A 22,841-nucleotide genomic window follows, 5' to 3' on the forward strand; every position below is an offset into this window, starting at 1 on the left:
CACACTGTAGTCCCCTACAATGAATATTAAAATATTTTGACATGCAACAAAAAAGAGGCTTGACAAGTTTAGTCCGTTATGTTTTGTGGTTTAAAAAGTGTGTTTATGGGCTTCCCTGGTGGTGCAGTGATTGAGAGTCCGCCTGCCGATGCAGGGGACAAGGGTTCGTGCCCCGGTCTGGGAAGATCCCACATGCTGCGGAGCAGCTGGGCCCGTGAGCCATGGCCGCTGAGCCTGCGAGTCCAGAGCCTGTGCTCCGCAACGGGAGAGGCCACAACAGTGAGAGGCCCACATACGGCAAAAAAAAAAAAAAAGTGTTTATGACTGAAATAAACCCATAAATTGAAAACTTGATATTGATAACATTACATATTTCATAAAAATTACTTGAAAAATAATTTATTAAGCCATTGCAATACATCTTACACCATGAAAAATAAAAATACATTACCACTGCTTGAATTATAATGCAGGATATCTGGGTTCATCTCAGGTCCACATTTTTTTGTCTGCAAAGGGAATAAATGTCCACGATCTCTGAGAATTCTCCCAATTCTCTAATACCATGATCATGTGATGTGCAAATTTAGGCATGCAAAAGCATATGCTAACATTTCTAGTTTTTGCCAAATTTATGACCCTCAAGAGGCTCCTCTGTCTCTTAAAGATTGTAGTGACTCTCAGCAGGTCACCTCTGCTGAAATCAAACCTTAAATCACCCCGAAAAATATTGGTTTTGTTGTTCATAGACTACAAACAATAAGGAACTTTCACCTGTTAGAAGGTGCCTAAGAAGTGGGCAGCATCAGGGGGGAGGAACGTATGCAACCACCAAAGTAAAATATCTGCCTCTAAGAAAAGCCTTTTCTTTTCTTAGGGTGGATCAAAAGGGTGGATCAAAACCAAACACTGTGTTGATTTGAGTATCTTTTATCTATCTTGATGAGTCTGATTCGTTTTAGTTGAAAATTTGAATCCCTAAGTGAATCTAAAGTTTCAGAATGTAAAAGTCTTGGTCCTTAAGCAAAATTTTCGTCAGGGTCAATAGCCAATCTGGCTAATTTAGGCAAAGATATGCTGTTTTTAATATATTCTTTTTACATTCAAGAGTCTTTCTCCCCAATGTATTAAACATTATTTTTATTATTCATAGAGAATGATAAAAAAGGATGTTAATGGTGGTGTCCTACCAGTGGAACTGTCTTTTCCCCCTTGGAAATGTGATACAGCTTGTGTGCTTACTAAAGATGTTGAGTTTTTATTAGCTTTCTAATTAAGACTTTATTTTTGTAGAGCAGGTTTAGGTTCACAGCAAAACGGGGCACAAAGTACAGACATTTCCCGTATATCCTCTTATCCTACACTTGCACAGCCTCCTCCAATATCAACTCCACTCACAGAGTGATACATGTGTTAGAATTGATGAGCCTTCATCGACACGTCATAATTACCCATGGTCTACTGTTTACATTACTGTTCACTCTTGTTGTTGTACATTCTACGTGTTTGAGCAAATGGACAATAACGTGCTTTCGTTATTATAGTTTCAGACAGAGCATCTCCACTGTTCTAAACGTGGCTCCACCTGTTCATCATTCCCTCCCCCCAGCCCCTGGCAACCACTGTCTCTGTAGTTTTTACTGTCTCCATAGTTTTGCCTTTTCCAGAAGGTCATATAGTTGGAATTATATAGTCTGTAGCCTTTTCTGATGGGCTTCTTTCACTTAGTCATATGCATTTAAAGTCCCTCCTTGTCTTTGCGTAGCTTGGTAGCTTGCTCCTTTGTAGTGCTGATCTTATTCCATTGTCTGCATGTACCCCAAATTATTTATCCACTCATTTATTGAAGAATATCTTGGTTGCTTCCAAGTTTTGGCAATTGTGAATGAAGCTGCTATGAACCCCCATGTGGTGGTTTTTGAGTGGACATATGCTTTCAGCTCCTTTGGGTAAATGCCAAGGAGTGTGATTGCTGATCACAAGGTAAGAGTCTGTTTAGTTTTGTAAGAAACAACCTGTCTCCCAAAGTAGCCATATACCATTTTGTGTTTCCACCGACAATGAGTGAGAGTTCCTGTTCCTCCAGTGATGTTTAGTCTTACTGAAGATTTTTCAGTTTTATGCAGTGAAGCTACAAAGGTCACATGTTCAAAAGGCTTAGAGGAAATTAACGATGACCTTATCACAGACAGGTCTTTTCCAGAGGTTAGACTTCAGTTGAATTTGAAATGAAGAGAAGTGAATAATTTTAAGTTTATAATGTATTTCATAATAATGTTTTTTTTTCTTTTCTATGGCTTTAGTTGATTATAGGCCATTGCCAAGAAGTTTAAAAAAAAAGACTTTCTAAAATTTTCTTATAAGTTTAGTTATTTTTCCTAGAGCTCATCATTTTTGACTATGTTGATAATTTTGTAATGGAGAAACAATTGTTATATTGTGTAAGATTCTCTAGGGAGATATCATTCTGTTGATAATAATTTTAACTAAATAATTGATGCTATTTTTAAAATGATTATGTAAAATTTATCAGTGTATAAAACTTACAGCCCAAAGTATGTTACACAAATGCTATTTTTATGGAAAGTAATTGATGTTAAGGAAAAATTTTAAATGGTAATTCATTTGGGCAATGCTGACCAAACAAAGTTAAACAGGAATTGTTACTGCAGTATTTCTCAGGGCCTTTAATATGCCAACATGAGAACTATCTTCTGAACTTATTGGATCCGAGACTCTTGTAGATCAGGATGGCAGTTTTCAAAACGTTGTAAAAACAAGCTAGTTTTGAACGAGTTAGATCATAATAAAAGGAAAAAAGAAGGCAAACTTGCTGGTTAATAACTTGCATTTTTAGCATATTTTTCAACTCATCCGGCTTCTCCTTTCCTGTAACTTTATTCATTTGATGTGGAATTTGCCAAATAAGGGGACCAACAGTTCCAGTGTGCCTGGGACTCCAGACTTTCTGATCCAAAACTTGGACAGGCCCAGGCAAACCAGGAAGGTCAGTCACCCTCATTACTTCAAATTCCTCCACCTTTGTCACATATTTTTGTGACCCTGAGAAAAATATAACTTGTAACTTGCAATCTTCATCTATAAAATTGGAATAAAAATATTTGTTGCATAGAGGTTTTTGTTTGTTTCTTTCTTTTTTTTAAAGGACTTACTAGGAAATTATCCAACTCAGGCTTGGCTTGTAGAGAACTAGGTCAACATGAATTCTTCCTTTCTCCCTCACCTTCCTTTCCAACACTACAATGATGTAGAGCAGACATTGTTCTCCTTATTTCATTGATAAGAAACTTCAGACACTGATGCTTTAGTTAACTTGCTCAAGGCAACAGAGCTGTAAATGGTAAAATCAGGACTTGAGGCAGCCCTGATAGAAATCAGAAGGTGCTGTATTCCATGCTTTCTAAACTATACTCAGTTCGATTTCAAGTATCAATGAATATTTGGAAAGTGGCCATTCATAGGAAATTTTGTAACACTTTCATAATGCTAAAGCCTAGTACTTCCTTTTTGAATGGTATATTTTTTTTTCTATCTTCACACCGTGCAGGTAACATGTTTCAGAATAGGTGCTATCATTATGAAGATCCATAAAATTTTATATTATAGCCTATTCATCCTCTTTGAATATTCATTAAATTTGAAATGTATATAGAACTCCTTTTCATCTCCTCTTTTTCTTTTCTTTTTTTTTTTGGCTGTAAGACTACCCTTTCAGGTATCAGTGATTATAGTAATGCATTATTGAATAATATCTGATGACTATTGGGCATAACAAAAATGTTTAAAATGCATATTTTATTTTTGAATAAAATGCATATTGTATTTTATTTTTGAAAAATAAGTTTCAATAAAGATACATTTGAAATGGAATAAAAAGCACATTTGGAAAATGGACTATAAAAACGTTTTCCCAGATTTCTTCTTCAAGTGTGGATAGGAGTGATTGTGATATAGCAATACAGAACATAATGGTCCCCACTGAGATATAAATTTCCAACTCAGCTGAGGGATTTCACAGAACACAAACATCAGGGCAGAGATGATGCATTTGTTTTCGAAGAAGGAGATCTTACATCGCCATCACGTTCCCTTCAAATGAATTTACATCTAGTTTAGTGAATGGTAGAATAAAACTGAAATATTTAACTGTCCAATCAAAAACGTGATATATTTGTTGAGAAAAATAAATGAGCCACATATGCAGAACATAAACAAGAAGGAGGTATGGATACAGAAGCTGTTGATTTTCTCTCAGCCCCGAATTGTGTCTATGATTGTGACTTTTAATTCACAGTGATAATAGGCTTTAGACTTGATTAGATTTGAACATTTGAAAAAGGTTAGAAGGATTTTTCTTCTTAGTGAGCTCATGCCCTGAGTCATAATGATAACACACTGCATGGACTTAAATACTTTTAGTTCATTCAGCCTCATCTTATTTTTTAATGTAGTTCACCAACATTTGTAGACCTCTGAAATATTTAGCAGATGGCTTTATAGATTTCTCATAGTAATGTGAGCAGGGTAACTGAAGGAAGAGTCTGCCTTTTAACTATGATCATTACTCTCAAATACAAACTGCAGTACAGGTTTCTGTTTCTGATTCAGTGACCTAAACTTCATTATAAGAATTAAATTAGCAGTGGATGGATTGCTGTATAAGAAAACAAACTAATTGTTTTTTATTCCTCTAGGAGAATAGAGGCAGTTATATAAGTGAGGCAGGAAAAAGCTGATGTGATATCTCTATTTCTCCAAGAAGTCTTTTCCTAAGTAGATATGACTTAAAACAATGCTTTTGATATAATACAGTTTTTTTAAAAAGGTACATGGTTATTGTAGAATACTTGGAAAAGAAATATCATGTATGTTTCCTCCCTGTTATTCTAACCATTTTGTTTATTTTTCTTTCCTTTTTTTGTTGAAGGGATATAAGCATTGTTTATTACTCTCACTTTTTGTTGAAAAAACTTTAGTTGTAATACTGTTTTTCACTTATTTTATAACTAACAGTATTTGTATTGTAACAAATTGTTATTAGTAGAACTTTTTAATGGCTACATAATACTTCCACAAGGCAGAAAGCATAGTGTATTATTTTTTAAAGAATTTTTTTTGATGTGGACCATTTTTAAAGTCTTTACTGAACTTGTTACAATATCGCTTTTGTTTAATGGTTTGGTTTTTTGGCTGTGAATCATGTGGAATATTAGCTCCTCGACCAGGGATTGAACCCACACCTCCTGCACTGGAAGGAGAAGTCTTAACCACTCGACTGCCAGGGAAGTCCCAGAAAGCATGGTTTTTAAACGTTCCTTTACTCTCGGAAATCTAGGTTCCTTCTAATTTTTGCATATTACAAATGATACTGAAATGAATATCTTGTGTGAAAAATCTCTGTATTTGAGAATATTTTCTCAGGATAAGTTCCTAGTAATTGAAAATTACATTTTCAATCAAAGAATATAAGTTGCCTAAATGGATATGCAACAGTATATTTTGCTAATATCTTGCATGTACAGTTTGAAGGAAGAGGTTGCAGATTTTGGAAAATATAGTGATGGGTTTTATTTAGATCCATCTAGTAGAGGTGTTTCCAGGAAACTTTACTGCAGCCATCCAGGAGATAATCTAGATTTGTCAAGAAGGACTCACGAATAGGCCTGCAGTGACATTGCTTAAGAAAATTTAGCAGTAAATGTGAATATCTTATCACAGTTAACATCATCAATCACCGTTCTGTGGGCTCGAAATCATTTTCTTTTTCTTCTTTCTTCTTACCAAATTTCCCATCAAATTTGATTCATTCATGGGATAAAATGAAACTGATTCCACTAAACTATTTCATGCAAAGATTAAATGATAACTTCACATTACCATTTTTAGCATTAAAAACTCAGAACAATTTCTGGATGTGAGGAGAGGATAATTCATACCACATAAATTACTTTCTCATTTGCTTTATTGTACAATCTCTCATATTAAAAATAAACAACATAGGCATCTCTCCACCACTGGACCGATTTATAACACTCTAATGATATATTGCAATTATCTGTTTATGTATCTTTTCACTGAACTGGGAGGAAATGTGAGTCCCATAAAGATAGAATCAGTATCAAGATTCTGGCCTTCCTTCCTTCCTTCCGTCCTTCCTTCCTTCCTTCCTTCCTCTTTCGTTCCTTCCTATTAATTCTCTTCAGTGTGCCCAACTGTGCCCTGGGCTCTGAGAATTCAGTGGTGACATAAGTTTTCTGTTTCCCTAGAGTAACTGTTCTGGTGGGGAGGAGAGATGAAGTAGACAAAGGATGCGTGAAGAAGATACTCAGATGCTGGTAGAGACTATGAAGGGAATAGACAAGGTCCCATGAAGGAGAGTGACTGGGTGGGCTGGGCAGGAAGGACACTGATGAGGAAGTCATGTTCGAGTGTATGGATGCAATTTAAAGCCATGGACTGAATGAGATCACTTAGAGAGAGCAAGGAGGGTGATGTGAAATGGAAAATTTAGAAATTCTGTCTTAACAAATGTTCTTGTGAAGGAAACAGAAAAAGATGGTGGAAATTGGAAGGAGATATGGACCTAAAAAGCAGTTATTATATCTATCAATATCTATCTATCTAATCTATTATCTGTCTATCATCATCATCCACCTATCTATCAAATCTACCTACCTAACCTATTGTTTTCTTCTTTTACTTGTGGTAGGAGATACTGGAGCAGTAGAATTGCTAATAGAGATGATCCAATAGAGAAAAAAGGCTGATGCGGGATATTGAGAGTATAAGTGCAGAAAAAATGTCCTCAGGGGCATGAGGGGCAGGGGCAGTGTGAGGCTGGAGTGGCTGTCCTGAAGAAGGGAAGTGGCCATCTTGAGTGATGCCAGCTCAGGAGGGAGACGGAGGGAAGGTGGAGCTTGGTAGTTTTTGGTGGAAAGGTCAGCTGGTTCTGTCTGTTGGCTTCTATATTCTTGGCGACCGGGAAGGCAGGGGAGTCAGCAGGAGAGAAAGAGAAGTGTATAGATGTGTATAGAGAAGATAAAAAGAAGGTATAGAATAGTCACTTTTGAAAGTGGAAGAACCAAGTTACTGAAGAAAGAGGAGGATTATTTGGAAATGTCAAGGTCCTGTATTGGATTTGTGGTCAAAAATTTTAGAGTGTCACAAAATCAGTATGATATGACATTTTCCCCCCAGCTTCACTGTACTTTTGTTACCTAAAGACTGAAAAACACTGAATAACAGAAATTTCCTCAGCAGTAATTAAAGCTTTTATGTTACAATGTGATTTATCATTATTGACAGCAGCATCAGACGTAGATAAATGGCAGTATATACACATGCCATAATAATACCTATCCAGCCCCTGACCATGCTTAGTACACATGTATTGATAGTAGTTTTTTTCTGCTTGGCCCCAGGCTCCTAAAGTAATCCTGCTGCCCCACTGGGATCTGAATACCATAAGCTTGTAACCAGTATTATCATAGATTATTGAAGCCTCAGGGGACCTAGAAATCATGAAGTTTGGTTGTTCTTCTAATTGAGTATCATAATCACCTAGGAGAGTTTAAAAACAAACACTCAAAAGATCACTGCAGACCTATATGAACATCACTAGGGTGGAGTTAGAGATGAAGGATCCCCAAAATGATCAGTATTCTTTCCATATTGCCAGGTGAATCTCTCATTAGACAGTGGAGAAATATTGATTTGTTAATTTCATAATTTCCTATATCACCATGTCAGGCCATAACGTGATGCTCTAATGAGAAACTAGTTAGATAAACAAAAACAAAAGTGAAAACATCAACACAATTATTATGAAAAGTCTCACCTGAAATAGATGAGAAGTTAATATAATTGAAAATGTTTAGAATCAAAGGGACAGACCATAGTTCCAATATTCCATACTACTCCTCTTACATTCTTAGGTTTCTAGAGATAGAAATTGTGCCTAAATTCTTGGACCCTGATATGGTATGTATGGTGGGCAACTGGAATCTTGATTGCCAGTGTACAGTGAGCCTCTGAATTTTCTCCCATTCTTATGAAATGTGTGTGGTACTTTTCAGTATACTTCTGCTCTGACCTATGACGCCGTTCAAGTGATGACCGAAGCTTTTCGAAACCTACGGAAGCAGAGAATTGAAATCTCCCGAAGGGGGAATGCAGGAGACTGTCTGGCAAACCCAGCTGTGCCCTGGGGACAAGGGGTAGAAATAGAAAGGGCCCTCAAACAGGTCAGTCACTGAAAATGATTGTAATGTGACTTAACGTTGGCCACTATTTTTTCCTGCTGAATTAGTCATTTTTGTTTTATCCCTTCTGTTTTATAAAGAGGGAATATTATTTCCTAACTACACAAAGGTAGGTTGAAGAGCAGAAACCTAATAAGTGTCGTTTTCTTGACTTGCATCCCGGGAGAGTCATCTGGCCAACCACTCTGTATCTGGTGGAAGTGAATTTATAATTGTGCTCCTTTCCCATTTCCTCATTAGGTGCAGGTTGAAGGTCTCTCAGGAAATATCAAGTTTGACCAGAATGGAAAAAGAATAAATTATACAATTAACATCATGGAGCTCAAAACGAATGGGCCACGGAAGGTAAATCATTAGTGAATTGAAGGCATTCTCTCTGTGTGAGGAGGTGAGTTAGTGAACCCATCACCTCATCTTCCAGAATCCTGGAGACATATTCACATAGCTGGATTCAACAACTTCCAGAAACACAGATTTTAAAATATGTTTGCTAAATAAACTCTATTTATTTCTGGTAAGTAACCCTGAAATGTAATTTTAAGATATAATAAATAAAACTATAATACTTTTTTTTTTTAGACAGAGGTAGAAAAAGAGTTTAATGAGAAGAAAAAGAACTGTTGCTGAAAGATTATGGTTTGGGAGACCAAACATAGCTGGTGCAATTGTGAATGTAACTGTTCAAGTCAACATTTTTTTTTCCTTCTGTTATGGCTGAAATGCCATTGTTTGGATTTTATTTATGTTTCTATATGATCACTCCCATGCAAATTACCCTTGGAGACTATGAAAAGTGAACACGAAGAGACAAGCCGTTTCTAAGAATTGTTTTTGTTTGTTTATTTTTATAGTCTCTTTCTATTGCTATTAGATTCACATGCATAAAAGGTACATCTCTGTTTAGAACAAGCCTAGTTAGTGTAGGTGTAATTTCAGATTCAAACATGGGTTTGAAAATAACTCAATGCTTTGCCAGTAGGAAGGTCATATGTCCAGGTGCCCGCCTTCTGTACCCTTTTGCAGATCGGGTACTGGAGCGAAGTTGACAAAATGGTTGTTACTCTCACCGAACTCCCTTCTGGAAATGATACTTCTGGGCTTGAGAATAAGACTGTGGTCGTCACTACAATTTTGGTAATTCGCTACATATGCCTCTGTTTTACATTATTTTTCTTAAGAAAAATATCTGTCAACTAGAATCGCTGCTTATATTTAGGAGAATAACTGATACAGTGATGCTTTTGAATGTTTTAGTCATTCGCTGCATGCTTATTCTGTCAGAAGGACTCACAAACAAGAGCTACAGCACTCAGAATACGTCTTATCCTCTTCAGGACTGAACTTCGGCTTCACAGATAATTGGTAACCTGGTGCTCACACGGTTGAACACCTAGGGAAAGCCTGGAAGAGCCTTCCTTGTATTCCTCCCATGTTTTATCTTTCCACTCCCACAAGATTCTGGGTCCATTCTGTCCTTACATTTGTTACATGGTTTAATAATGTTGTCAACTTCTCTATATTAGTGTGGAAAGGTGAACTCCTGAAAGACAAGGGTGATCTCCCTTCTTTTTAACTCCGAGTCTCAACACAGTAGTTGGCACATAGCTAGTGCTAAGTGAATGTATATTGGCTGGATGAGACAAAATTGAACTGGATCTTGAATGTCGAGGCTTTGGATAGATGGATGGCAGATGTCAATTATGACAAGAAGCTGTTGGGGAAATGAAATGGAGGAAATACGTGATTTTGTAGCAAAACAGTCTGATTTTGTTTTACTAAGTTGTGATGTAGTGAATTTGTGAGATTCATTATGGTAACAATATTGAGAAGAAAACATAGGTTAATAAGGGATTTGGATAAGAACACTGGTTAGCACTTGGAAAAGTCCTAATAAATGTAAGCTAGACCTTTGAGGATTTTTGCCTGAATCATGCCACTGAGAGGAGGTGTCACACTGAACCCCAAATATCCTCAGTGCCACTTTCCAGAGGAGAAAATTTGGGGGCTGGTGTTGAGTCATGTTTTCATGCTTCCTTTTTATGGTGTTCACAGTGGGGGGGTGCTACTCCCTAGCTATCCATGTAGCATAATTCTAGGAGATTCTATCTCAAAGAGGAAGTGAGCTTCAAGTCTGAGAGGGTAGATTCCATACATCATTATGGCAACGACTCTTTGAGTCTGGGCATCACTGGTCATGGACCTGATTTCCACAAGAACCTTATCCTTGAACTCATAGTGACACAGGGTTTTGGGTGAATGCTTGTTCTTTGGAGTCAGGGTAGCCCTAACTTAGAATAAGAGAGTGGTGGATCCAGAGTTGACTAAAACAGATGTTAAACCACATTATTCCTCTCTAAATACTAGGATTACAAACACTACAAGGAGACATACTAACAGTTTGTGCTTTTGAGTCTCTTGTTTACTTTGGTATGGCCAGGTGCCAGCCATGTGCATGAAATATAATGAAAAATAGATGAGGACCTTTGATCAGAAGCATCATGCTTAATTTTTTCCCAGTCGTATTTTCCACTATCTGTATTCTACAACATCTCTGGCTTACAGGTAATAATTAAACCAGAAGATTTTAGTGGATGAGAGTAGGTCAGTAACACAGTTGTTTTGATCAACTAGAGCACTTTCTTTCCATATAGGAATCTCCATATGTTATGATGAAGAAAAATCATGAAATGCTTGAAGGCAATGAGCGCTACGAGGGCTACTGTGTTGACTTGGCTGCAGAAATAGCCAAGCATTGTGGGTTCAAGTACAAGTTGACCATTGTTGGGGATGGCAAGTATGGGGCCAGGGATGCAGACACGAAAATTTGGAATGGGATGGTTGGAGAACTTGTATATGGGGTAAGTACTGCGCTTCTCAAAGATAAAGTCATTACATTTGAACTCTTGTTGAGAGAATGCTTGCCTTCCATGAAAAGTACCAATGTCTGAGATTGTGGGTTTCCCACATTACTCTAGGAATGCTGTCTTATTTCCTTGTGCACATTTGAAGATGAAGGATGAAGTCAGAAGCAAATATGCAGATGGAGACAGGCATTTCACCTGTCTTGAAGCCTATGGGCCATATGCATTGTTCAGAGATTGCCAAGGCATAGAGGCAGATGTAGTTATCATAATCAAGCCAGAAGGGTGTACTCTGTATTTATAAGCAGGAGTGATATTTGGGGAACAAATTGCTTTTCTTCTGTTAAGTATTTACTGGGATTCCACCAGGGAAATAATTATTCCCATTTTCCTGATTTCCTTTCCTTCCGTTTGATCAAATAATGTAACCACAATTCCTCTCTGACCGTGACTCCTGGTTCTATTACTTTCCTTTGTTTCCCTTACAGAAAGCTGATATTGCAATTGCTCCATTAACCATCACCCTTGTGAGAGAGGAGGTGATCGATTTCTCAAAGCCCTTTATGAGCCTCGGGATATCAATCATGATCAAGAAGCCTCAGAAGTCCAAACCAGGAGTGTTTTCATTTCTTGATCCTTTAGCCTATGAGATCTGGATGTGCATTGTTTTTGCCTACATAGGGGTCAGTGTAGTTTTATTCCTGGTCAGCAGATTTAGCCCCTACGAGTGGCACACTGAGGAGTTTGAAGATGGAAGAGAAACACAAAGTAGTGAATCAACTAATGAATTTGGGATTTTTAATAGTCTCTGGTTTTCCTTGGGTGCCTTTATGCAGCAAGGATGCGATATTTCGCCAAGGTTGGTTACTCACCTGCTTCAACTTTGTGCATTTTAAGTCTCGAGTGGACATTCATGGTGTTTATGAATTCACTGTAAAGAAGTTAGCAGCTGCCGACTACCTGTCCAAGCAGTGTAAGACTCGTAAGGACAGACTCTTACCATCGGCGTAAGCCTGTGAAATATTTGAGCAATATTCTTTGAATGTTGATCCTGTATTTCCCTGGTGAGATTATACACACCATGGAGAGGCTATAAAATGCATAAGGTTCCTATGATTCCATGCCTTCTTGGAGGGGTACCGTGTTTTTGCTGCATATTCTCATTTTACAGTCATCTGTGTGTTGATCCACAGGCCTGTATATGGGAAAATGGGCAGCATTACTTACTAACTACAAAAGCGACAAAACTTCATTTTCACACATCTCATCTCTCTCTCTTTTTTCTTTCCCACCATTATTAGCTCATGGAAATGACATGAGAGAGATATTTATAAAATTTGTGGTTTTTTTTAAAAGGTTAGGTTGTTGGGTTAAAAAGAATGTATGATAATATATTTTCCAAGTATCTAGAAATATATAGGTGGGTAATAATAATGGCTGATTGTTACAAACGTTTGTGCCATATTGAATCGTAATACACACACAGGATGGAATAAATTCCTACATCCCTATTCTCATTATGATATTTTAATTCCTGCCCTAGAATGCCTAAATATAATGAATATATCACAAAACACACATTGCCTTTATTCATGTCACATACATGATTAAGAATGATAGCCATGTCTGGTTCTTCAGAGGAGTAAATCATACTTTTCCTAATGTGATTGCTTTCACATTTAAAGCCTATACGACTATCGATCTACCAGCACATTTTAATTTGGGCTCAATTACCCTCCTTTGATTCTATGGGTATCTTAATAACTAACAGAGGCAATAGCTTCTTAAATACTATTTCATTATTGTTAGTTTTTGAGCACTTTGGGGATAAGAAGTGATTAATTTCAAACAACTATATGTGGAGCTCAAAATTTTGTATCTTCCGTGATCTATTTTGTATACTCCACCCATCAAGATAAAGGGAATATATCATGTATGCAGAAATTATCAATTACTTACTTCTCAGATAGCAGGGCACATTCTTATGAATTTTATGGATCTGAACAATCTTAATTCCATCAAGTTCTCTGTGGCTTCTCTATGGAACTGCACTAAATTAGAACTATATCAATGGTACTTGCATTGTATATATAGAGATATATAATTTTAATGTATAGCATATAATAATTATTATTACATACTATATATATATATAATAATGACCTCTGACAAAACATATAAGATTCAGAGTTTCATCTCTATAGTTGATCTGATTGAACTTAAAGACATAAAGAGAAGTTTCTAATGATGAAGGAGGAAAATACTAACCAGATTGGAATCTCAGATAACATTGTGGCTCATAAATAACAATGAAGTGATTCATCTTTGGTAAGAAGGCTCCTGAAGTATGATGTAACCAGAGTCCTGAGATATCAGGCAGTTATCCTAAGGTTCCACAAACTATGCTCTGCCTTTTGAATAAGCAGGAGAAGCATGTGAAGGTTCATTAGGACACAGAACATATTGACCTGGGTTCCCATCGATGGACCCAGGTTTGTTTGCCCCGCTCCTCATGCATCAGGGCTCTAAAGGTAATTGTTTTGGCATCCAGTGCTTGTCTAGGATCAGAAAACATATTGACACATAGGAGCTGGGGCATAAGGGACATTTAATCTGTGTTTTTCCAGAGTTCACCATGACATAGTGACATTCTAATTTTCAACAAGCCTGCTTCCTAAAATATTATCTTTTTTCTTCACTTATGATTTCATTCATGAGTCATGACTCACTAAACTTTCACATGTAATCATTTTTAATTCCTGGTAAGATATATCAATTTTAGATAGCATATTTTTCCTTGTTTTCATTTTTTTGGCCACAGAATATATATGAATAGATATATATGTATATATATAAGCAAAATCCACTTTATTAAAATTTTCAAGCATATGTATCTTTCACTTTATGGTATATGTGCATTTACCAATTGAACTTACTACCTAATATTGGCAAATTCAAGGATTTTTTTTAAATGAACCAAACTATCATTTTTTAGAATGCAATGATGGTAACTCTAGATTAGGAAAGAATAGAGCAGCTTAGTACCTAAAAAAACTTAATAATAATGTATGAAATCCACAGATCACTTTAGAGATGCTCTTTATATATTTTAAATGATATTTATCAACTTTTTCCAAGTAAAATATGATATGGAACTCTAGCATTTATATGAGTAGAACACATTTAAATTTTAATATAGAATGGTTTATTGAAGTGAATTGGTCATTGCCTGAAATTAAGTTTAGAATATGTTAACTATAGTTTTGTGACGACTAGGACCACAGAATTATGAGAGCAAACTGTTGTAAAGTTGACTCTTATTCTCCGGTTTTCTTCTCCCCCCCCCCCAATATCCTTAAAGGATTCAATGATTTAAAAATTACATTCTTAAAATAATTATTTAATAGAGATTAAAAAGAAATGGCAGAATATGTGCATTTATTTGCTCCGTTAGTGCAGATACTGAGAGATGAAAGTTTTATTTTTAATTAGAAAAACATTTTTGGGGCTTCCCTGGTGGCACAGTGGTTGAGAGTCTGCCTGCCAAAGCAGGGGACACGGGTTCGTGCCCCGGTCCGGGAGGATCCCACATGCCACGGAGCGGCTGAGCCCGTGAGCCATGGCCGCTGAGCCTGCACGTCTGGAGCCTGTGCCCCGCAACGGGAGAGGCCACAGTGGTGAGAGGCCCGTGTACCGCAAAAAAAAAAAAAAAAAAAAAAAAAAAAAAAAAACATTTTTGTCTGTCACCATGAAACATAATATTGAATTTGCTCCTCTGAATAAAATTTCTCAGGAACTCATTCAGAATCATAATTGATCCTTTGAAAACACTTACAAGTAAATAATAAATTGCTCAAGAATTTTCTGTTTTGAATGATGCACAAGTTGAATAAATTTAGGGGGTTATCTCACACACTCTAAATAAACAGGCATATTTAATTAAATTTACAACTAGAACAGAATGACTTATAAAAATAATTCTCAAATATATTACAAATAAACTGAAATGTATAGTATCAAAAGCAATTACCATGCAATCAGTTTTGTTTTAAGGACTGTGAGTAGTCAGATACGGAATCTACCCTCTTCAGTATAGGGTACATGTCATATAATTATACCTTCCATTGTGATGGAATAAATAGTGAACATTTTGAGAGTGGCTGTGTCTACATAGGGTTTTTCCAAAATCAAAATGTATTTAATATCCTTTTCAGAATATAAGTGAGACTTGTTTAACTTTTTTCCATTCTATCGTATTTGTTTCATTCTTTGCAACTCTTAGAGACTGGTAAAGGCTCTTCATTATGTTATTTTTTTTTCATTGCTTGCGTGCTCTCTCTCTTTTTCTCTTTTATTTTAGCTGCAGATGTTTTTGTCTAAAAAATCTTTACTTTTAGCTTCACCCCTTTTCTTGACTGCTTGAGTAGTTTATTCTACAAATACAACCTAATAATTTGATGTAGTATCTATGTTTCATCAAAAATATTTCTTGTTATTAATTGTCAGGAGGTTTAGTTTAGGTCATAAATTTGCACATTTTCATGATTTAAATTTTTAGAAGTGTTACCTCTTCACTGTAGAAGGTTTAATTTTTAGGCATAACAGAGTTATTAACAAAAAAGAAAAAGTTATTATATTGGTGTGTTAATACTACTCAAATACCATTATATGTAGAACCCCACCAAATCTTACCAAATAATACCCTATATATCTCTTTCTGTATCTACATGTCTACATTTATCTACCTAGGCTTTATCTACCAGTAAATTACTAGGAATCAATTAAGCTTTTGAAAAGTATTTTAAGTAAGAATTTATGGTCACAGAAATAGTTATTATATTTCAGACTAAGAATTTATATCTTGGCAAACTTTTACATGTCTAATTTGTTCTCCTTGAGTTTTCTTTTTTTTTCTTAAGCAGGAGGCACAAAGGAGCAGGGTCATAGCTGTCCATGCCCTGAAGCATCAGATTTTTATTCATTAAGAATAATATTTTGTGTCATACTTTGTCTGTAGTATCACTATTTTCCATTTTTATCTTGTACTGTATCTAAAACCTACATTTCTGCACACACAAAAACAATACCTAATGAAATTTTGGACCTTTTTTGAGGGTTTTGGAACTTCATTGGCTGGATTAAAAGGAGAGTTTCTTCGGTGTTTAAAGCCACATCTGTGGTACATACTCTTTTATTTCTGATATTTGATTTTGTTTGTCAAAATTGTTCTGAGTTTCGCTGTTGATCTTAGATTCTATTGTTCGTTTACTTATGTCCTGAGTGGATAAAGTAGTATGAGCACTGGATAGATTATTTGCACATTTCTTGAAATTGATTGTTAGGATATTTCATACCCTAAACTATTTGGCCATGATAACTATGAAAGAATCTCAGGAATCTTAAGTTCTGCCTCTGGCTGCCTCATCAAATCTAGCAAATCTGTACTCCTTGCCCAGAAGGTTTAATAATTTCAAGTATCATCAACTAGCAGATATATTGAAAAGTATAAAGTTAAATATTCCCCTATAAATCGATATTTGCATAATACTGCTAACTTGTTTTCTTACGAGGTCATTTATTTCGCTTTACAAATCCATTTCGTACTTGTTATCAGATCCCTGTCTGGGCGCATTGTTGGAGGAGTTTGGTGGTTCTTTACCCTGATCATAATCTCTTCCTACACGGCTAACTTAGCTGCCTTCCTGACCGTAGAGAGGATGGTGTCTCCCATTGAAAGTGCGGAGGATCTTTCTAAGCAAACAGAAATTGCTTATGGAACATTAGACTCTGGCTCCACTAAGGAATTTTTCAGGGTAAGAGATTCTGCTTCGTAACTTCTGATTTTGTTCTTGCAATTAAACTTTGTGCCCCCTTGCCCCTCCTCCCATGGTCTACACAAAGGTACTGTGTGCAAGTAACTTCCATCCCTGTCTCTAATTCTATTTCTGTTTTTTTTTTAATTTTTATTTTATATTGGACTATAGCTGATGTACAATGTTGTGTTGCTTTCCGTTGTACAGCAAAGTGATTCAGTTATACATATACATATAATCTATTCTTTTTCAAATTCTTTTCCCATTTAGCTTATTACAGAATATTGAGTAGAGTTCCCTGTGCTATACAGTAGGTCTTTGTTGGTTGTCTATTTTATAAATAGTAGAGAGTAGAGTGTATGTTAATCCCAACCTCCTAATTTATCCCACCCCCCGCCCTTTCCCCTTTGATAACCATAAGTTTGTTTTCTATGTCTGTTTTTAACCTTGACTCTACCTCGCTCCCTCCCCTACCCCTATACTTAGCACTATCTCTATCCTTTTGTTTGATTCCTGACTCCTTCGGAGAAAAACACTTTGTTGCAAAGAAATCTAGTTTTTTTAAAAAAATTGGTTGTCTTTTCGGAACAAAATTGAAGCAAAGTATAGTTAAATTTAAGTGATTATTTTTAAAAGAAAAGGATGTTGTATTTTATGTTAAAGCATGACTTCCATCTGTCTTACATAATTTACAGTTGAAAACTCACTTTCCAATCTGTTATGTTAATTCTAAGTCAGGAAACAGATTGTGTTCATATCTGGAAATTCCAAACTTTCTGTTAAACCCTCCAAGCAAAGGCTAACAAAGGGCTTCAACTTCTCGACTTTTAAAATGGGAATCATAATTACAATGTGTCTATTAAATGTATTTTAGTTTTTAAAAGATCTGTGGCCTTATGATGGTCTCTGTTTATGGGCACCAGTCCAGAGGCTGATGTTGGTATAACTTTCTTTCATTATACTATTATCTCTCTATAAGAACTCATTCTATTAAAATGCTTAAATATAGCAGGTAAACTTTGGTATTGACGTTAAGCCAAATACGTGGCATATGATGATCTCTGATAATCCATCTTTGAGTGTACCTAAGTTTGAGTGAGATCCAGGCCAGTTTACTTCTGAGTTAGGAGTAGGACTTTCAACTTCCAGCTGAAGTAGTAGACTGTAATTTGAAGACTGTCTCCTTCTGCATTGCCACTGGTCTCTTTTCCAAATAACATCAGTTGTGCTCCAGATATCACGGGAGAAAAAGTGGTGTTGTCAGACAGTTGACAACAGAAAATAACTTGGCTCTGTGTGGGGTGGGCAGGACCTTGACTCTTGCACTACGTACTGTGACGTAAGCTGAGAGTGTAGTCCATCTGTCAGCGGGTACTTTGACTTTGATGCTCATATGAATGTTGTAATGCATATTTGTTACTAATGACAATTTACTGCTACTCCTGAAAATAGTTGCAATACTCTTAATATAACACAGTGCTCTAGCCCGATCATAAAAATGGACCTATTAAAATAAATTAGAATATTGCATGATTCTCAATTAGAAGTGTATTTTGAAACATTTTTAAATTGTTTGTGTCCCGATAGGGCTTGCTTTTATTTTACTGGTATATTTTATTGGTATTCCACACTCTTGAGGTAAATGAGACCTATGAACGAGGCAGAGACTTGTCAGATCATGGTTTACTTAGTGCTCCTTATATTGACAAAAATAACCTTAATTGTTTCCAGACACTGTCTGTTGAGAGTTACTCTCATCAGCTTGTTTGGACAACAAGAGGACCAACTGTTCTCAGCAACTGCACGTTCAGGATCTCAGAGCTTTTCAGTGTACCTGAACTCGATCATAGAAACACGTGCCTTAATCAGCGAGATGCCAAGATTTCATGATTAGAATATGCAAATTCCCCAGGAGACAGGGTGAGAAGGCTGTGTGACTCTGGGCAGAGGATGCTGCTACTCTTGTGTTTCAGCTCAGTAACCCCATGGAGACCATGGTCCCCACGTGCAGCACACACACACACACATGCACGTGCATGCACGCATGCACACACACGCTGACATATCTGTGGGGTGCCATTCGCCTATATAGGATTGTGGTGATTTCCTTCCCTAGAATAATAAAGAAGTGATGTGAGTATTTAGGCAACCTGATAACTTTAATGAGTATAGTTTCCCAAAGCAGTTTCTTATGCATCATCTCTGAATCTCACAGTATTTCTGTCTGATAGTTGGGGCAATCGCTTTTGTTTGCATGTTGTACATTATTAAATTTAAGCTCGGATAAATGTGAGGATTTGACCAAATTCTAGCAGATAAATGTGTGCTGAGGACTTCTACTCCTAAAGAGTGCTTTCTGTGCACTGTTTTTCCTTCCTTCCTCCGGATTCACTTCGCTGCTCTCCTGCTTTGTTTTGGTCACCTCCGTGTTTGCGTATGTCACGTTAGAGAATTATAATGGTGGAAATCCAGACAGGGCCTCACAGTTCCTCTCAATATACCTTCAAAAGGAATTGTTGATGCATGACCTTGGCTAGGTCTCGGTGCTATAGCATAGCAGTCAGCTTCTCCTTATCTAGAGAAGGAAGGTGTGGGCTCAAAAGTACTTAAAAGCCACACTGTTCATTCTGTTTGTACCAGTGAAGGGAGGCTATTGGAACAGCACACATCGCCAAAGTGAATAGGAGCCTGCCTATTAATGCCACCATTAAAACATGGCATGGCTGTGATTTGGCAAAATATGTACAAAAGGTATGTTTCTTTAAAAGTTGGATTAAATGAAAAAGTGCTGCTAAATTGAGTAATTTTGAATAGTTTTTCTAACTGTATTAATGTTTGATAATTGGGTACCATGGTGACAATAATGAAGGCAATCTTAATTTTGCTTCTGACTCTCAAAGGTGTTTTCAGGGATACTCTGGCTTGCGGCAGTAGCCATCGCGTCTCATACCTTTCCCCACAGAGTTTATTGCTTTAGTATATGGAAGTTGAATAACAAATTCCCTTTTGTAAAAAAAAAGAATTTCTCTTATAGAGTCTTATTCCAAACGTATTGGATGAGATGAAGCTTATTCCTAGACATTATAAAGGCAAAATATAATTGACTTTCATTGACATTTTTTCCCCTTAAAACCTAGGTTATATTCTACAATCTGGCTATTGGCAGTAGTCTGGTTGAATTTCTAAGCTTATGGTGGAAAGAGGTGCAAAGGAAATGCTCCTTGCTTCTGTTCCTAAAATTAACATTCACCACACAATTGGGTCGTCCTCTCTCTCAACTGTCCTTTAAACTTAGGGGCATTTGGGGCTCCTGGAAAGTGGGTGCAGGACAGGGTGAGTGATGGGAGATTGACCATCGTGGTGCCCGATCCTCCAGGAGTGGGGATGCAGAGGGAGTAGGCTGGCCCCAGACTGAGGACAGGTACTGTGCTTTTTGTTCTCTGCCTGTCTCTTATATTTAATACTTACTCTCATGCCCAAGACAGCTAATTACACGTGGAAGACACAACTTTTACCAGTTGCTAATACTTAACGTTCTAACAGTTATCTTATGTTTCCTAATATGACTTTACTGATAGCTTTTTGTTTCTTATGCTGTTTATGAAGAGGGGTTTTATCATTTATATTATTATAAACTTTCTACTATCACAGTGTCTATCAAGTCAACTTTCTGATTTTATCACAGCAGGAGCTTTGGATTTAGCCATTGGAGAAACTGATTTGAGAAGGTAGTCACTGTCTGAATTTTAAAGATGTATAACTAGCTAAAAGATGAAAACATAACTTGTTTAAGACCATTTAGAGATTAAAGGGCCAGTTTTAAAACAGAATTCGGAGTTTTGAGAGCCTAGTCTTTTGTCTCAGCATTAACTGATATTTCCTAAAGATACATATTTGAAGGGATGAAAGCATCTTATATAAAATTATAAGAAGAGGGCTTCCCTGGTGGTGCAGTGGTTGAGAGTACGCCTGCCGATGCAGGGGACACAGGTTCGTGTCCCAGTCTGGGAAGATCCCACATGCCACGGAGTGGCTGGGCCCATGAGCCATGGCCACTGAGCCTGCGCGTCCGGATCCTGTGCTCCTCAACGGGAGAGGCCACAATGGTGAGAGGTCCGCGTACCGCAAAAATAAATAAATAAAATTATAAGAAGAATATTTCATCTCATTTATAGGAATCTGTTTTGTCATTGTTAGGATGATAATTACTCAATTTAAATCTAAAGTTTTTTAAAATCAGATTTCAGGTACATAATTTAATAATTATGGGTTATATTAATATTGTTTTAGGGAAGTTAGCGTGTGTGCATTAGTTTTAGAATTCCAATTTAAGCTGTAAATTTTCTAATTTAAAAATCTATATGTTCTTTAAGTGATAATCAGTAAAACAAATATGAATGGAATATTTACTTTGTTGTGCTAGAGAGAGTAAATAGGGGACAATCTTGTAACCAACAAGAGGTGTGAGGAAATAGACCCTGCATCTTCCTCTTCCAGAGTTTTCTGCTCACGGAACCCGTGTATATCCTCGTATAGAGTGAAAGATAAAGTCTGACTCATTTTGGAGCTGCTGATCTTGCCTAATTATAGCGCCACTGTAACACACCTATAATTAAGAAAGAATTAGGCTATCAATTATACACCACTATTTTTAGACTTTCACATTTTGATAATTTCTTCTCTCAAAAAGAGGACAGATCTTGAATTAGATGAGCAGAAGATGATTTTATAAGAACTATGGCATTATTTTCCTACAGAAACTTAGATGTGGGGAATAGAAAAGGGCTTTATAAATAAACCTATCATTGGCCTGTCAATCCATGAAACAAAAGTATTAACTTGCAAAAAGGAAGTACTTTGTGCCTATCCTAAATCCCCACACTGCAATCTGTTTATCTTACTCGGTGTGTCTCTGAGTAAGTGGTCTCCTTTAATTATGCTGGTGTTGGAAGGAAGAGATTCTAAAATATGGTCAAAATAAAGGTATTCTCCTTCTCATTAAATGAAGTTAATTATGCCATTCTCAGAAGATTGATTTAGTCAGATAATAATCCATAATAATCCATATTGTTGTTTTCCAGCATTGTAGACTTTTCACAGAGTTTCCAGAGAGTATAAATGATAGAAAAATACATAGCATTAATGCAGGTGTGCCTTACCTGACTGAAACGACTGGTTTGAAATTTTCCTTTACCATATAATAACCACAAATACAAGAGAATTACAATAATTTATCTTTTTAAAGGCAGCAACCTTTTTTTTCAATTCCTTCTCTAGCATAACATACACTTATTTATGTTAATATATAAAATATTGATTGCAATATATTTGTAAATAAAAGTGTTTTAGCCATTATAGCAGCTTCCGTATAGAGCTGCATTAAGTGCTATTTCATTATAGTTACATTTTCTTCCACTTATTTCTTGTGTTTAGCAATAATGCAAGCATGATTTCCTTACTGATATTTTATAGAACAGATTTCACTAATTTGTGATGGTTCTCCATACTTATTTATTTCTGGTATAGCTAAAGATCTTTCTGCCATAGTTTCCTATATATCACCTATTTCTGTGTGGGTAGAAATATATATATATATATATATATATATATATATATATATATATATATATACCTAGCTTTGTATATATAAATGTACAAATACATACACATATTTCTTAGCTTTATATACATGAATACATATACATACATATATCTTTCAAATATTATGGAGATGAAGTGGGTATAGTTGACTATATGTATGTCACTAATATCAAAATAGACCCTTTACAGATCTTTCAGTCATGCTTAACTCTTTAAATAGTTTCTAAAACACTCAGTACTAAATCAATGCTGAATGTGAATAAATTAGTAACAAACAGCACTAC

The 22,841-nt window shown here is 36.2% G+C and overlaps 1 protein-coding gene across 2 annotated transcripts in view; it reads left to right on the forward strand.

The window, feature by feature from the left end:
* The window catches only part of GRIA2 (glutamate ionotropic receptor AMPA type subunit 2), a 147,961-nt gene that overhangs the window by 109,208 nt on the left and 15,912 nt on the right, over positions 1 to 22,841 (forward strand). For both annotated transcript variants that reach the window (XM_060093702.1, XM_060093693.1), the window contains exons 7-12: positions 8,097 to 8,264; positions 8,523 to 8,627; positions 9,306 to 9,416; positions 10,934 to 11,140; positions 11,632 to 12,002; positions 16,758 to 16,956. In XM_060093702.1, the coding sequence (XP_059949685.1) occupies positions 8,097 to 8,264; positions 8,523 to 8,627; positions 9,306 to 9,416; positions 10,934 to 11,140; positions 11,632 to 12,002; positions 16,758 to 16,956 (1,161 nt within the window). The remainder of the gene's footprint in view (positions 1 to 8,096; positions 8,265 to 8,522; positions 8,628 to 9,305; positions 9,417 to 10,933; positions 11,141 to 11,631; positions 12,003 to 16,757; positions 16,957 to 22,841) is intronic.

This window comes from Mesoplodon densirostris, chromosome 1 (genome assembly GCF_025265405.1).
Source record: "Mesoplodon densirostris isolate mMesDen1 chromosome 1, mMesDen1 primary haplotype, whole genome shotgun sequence".
Classification (NCBI taxonomy): Eukaryota; Metazoa; Chordata; class Mammalia; order Artiodactyla; family Ziphiidae; genus Mesoplodon; species Mesoplodon densirostris.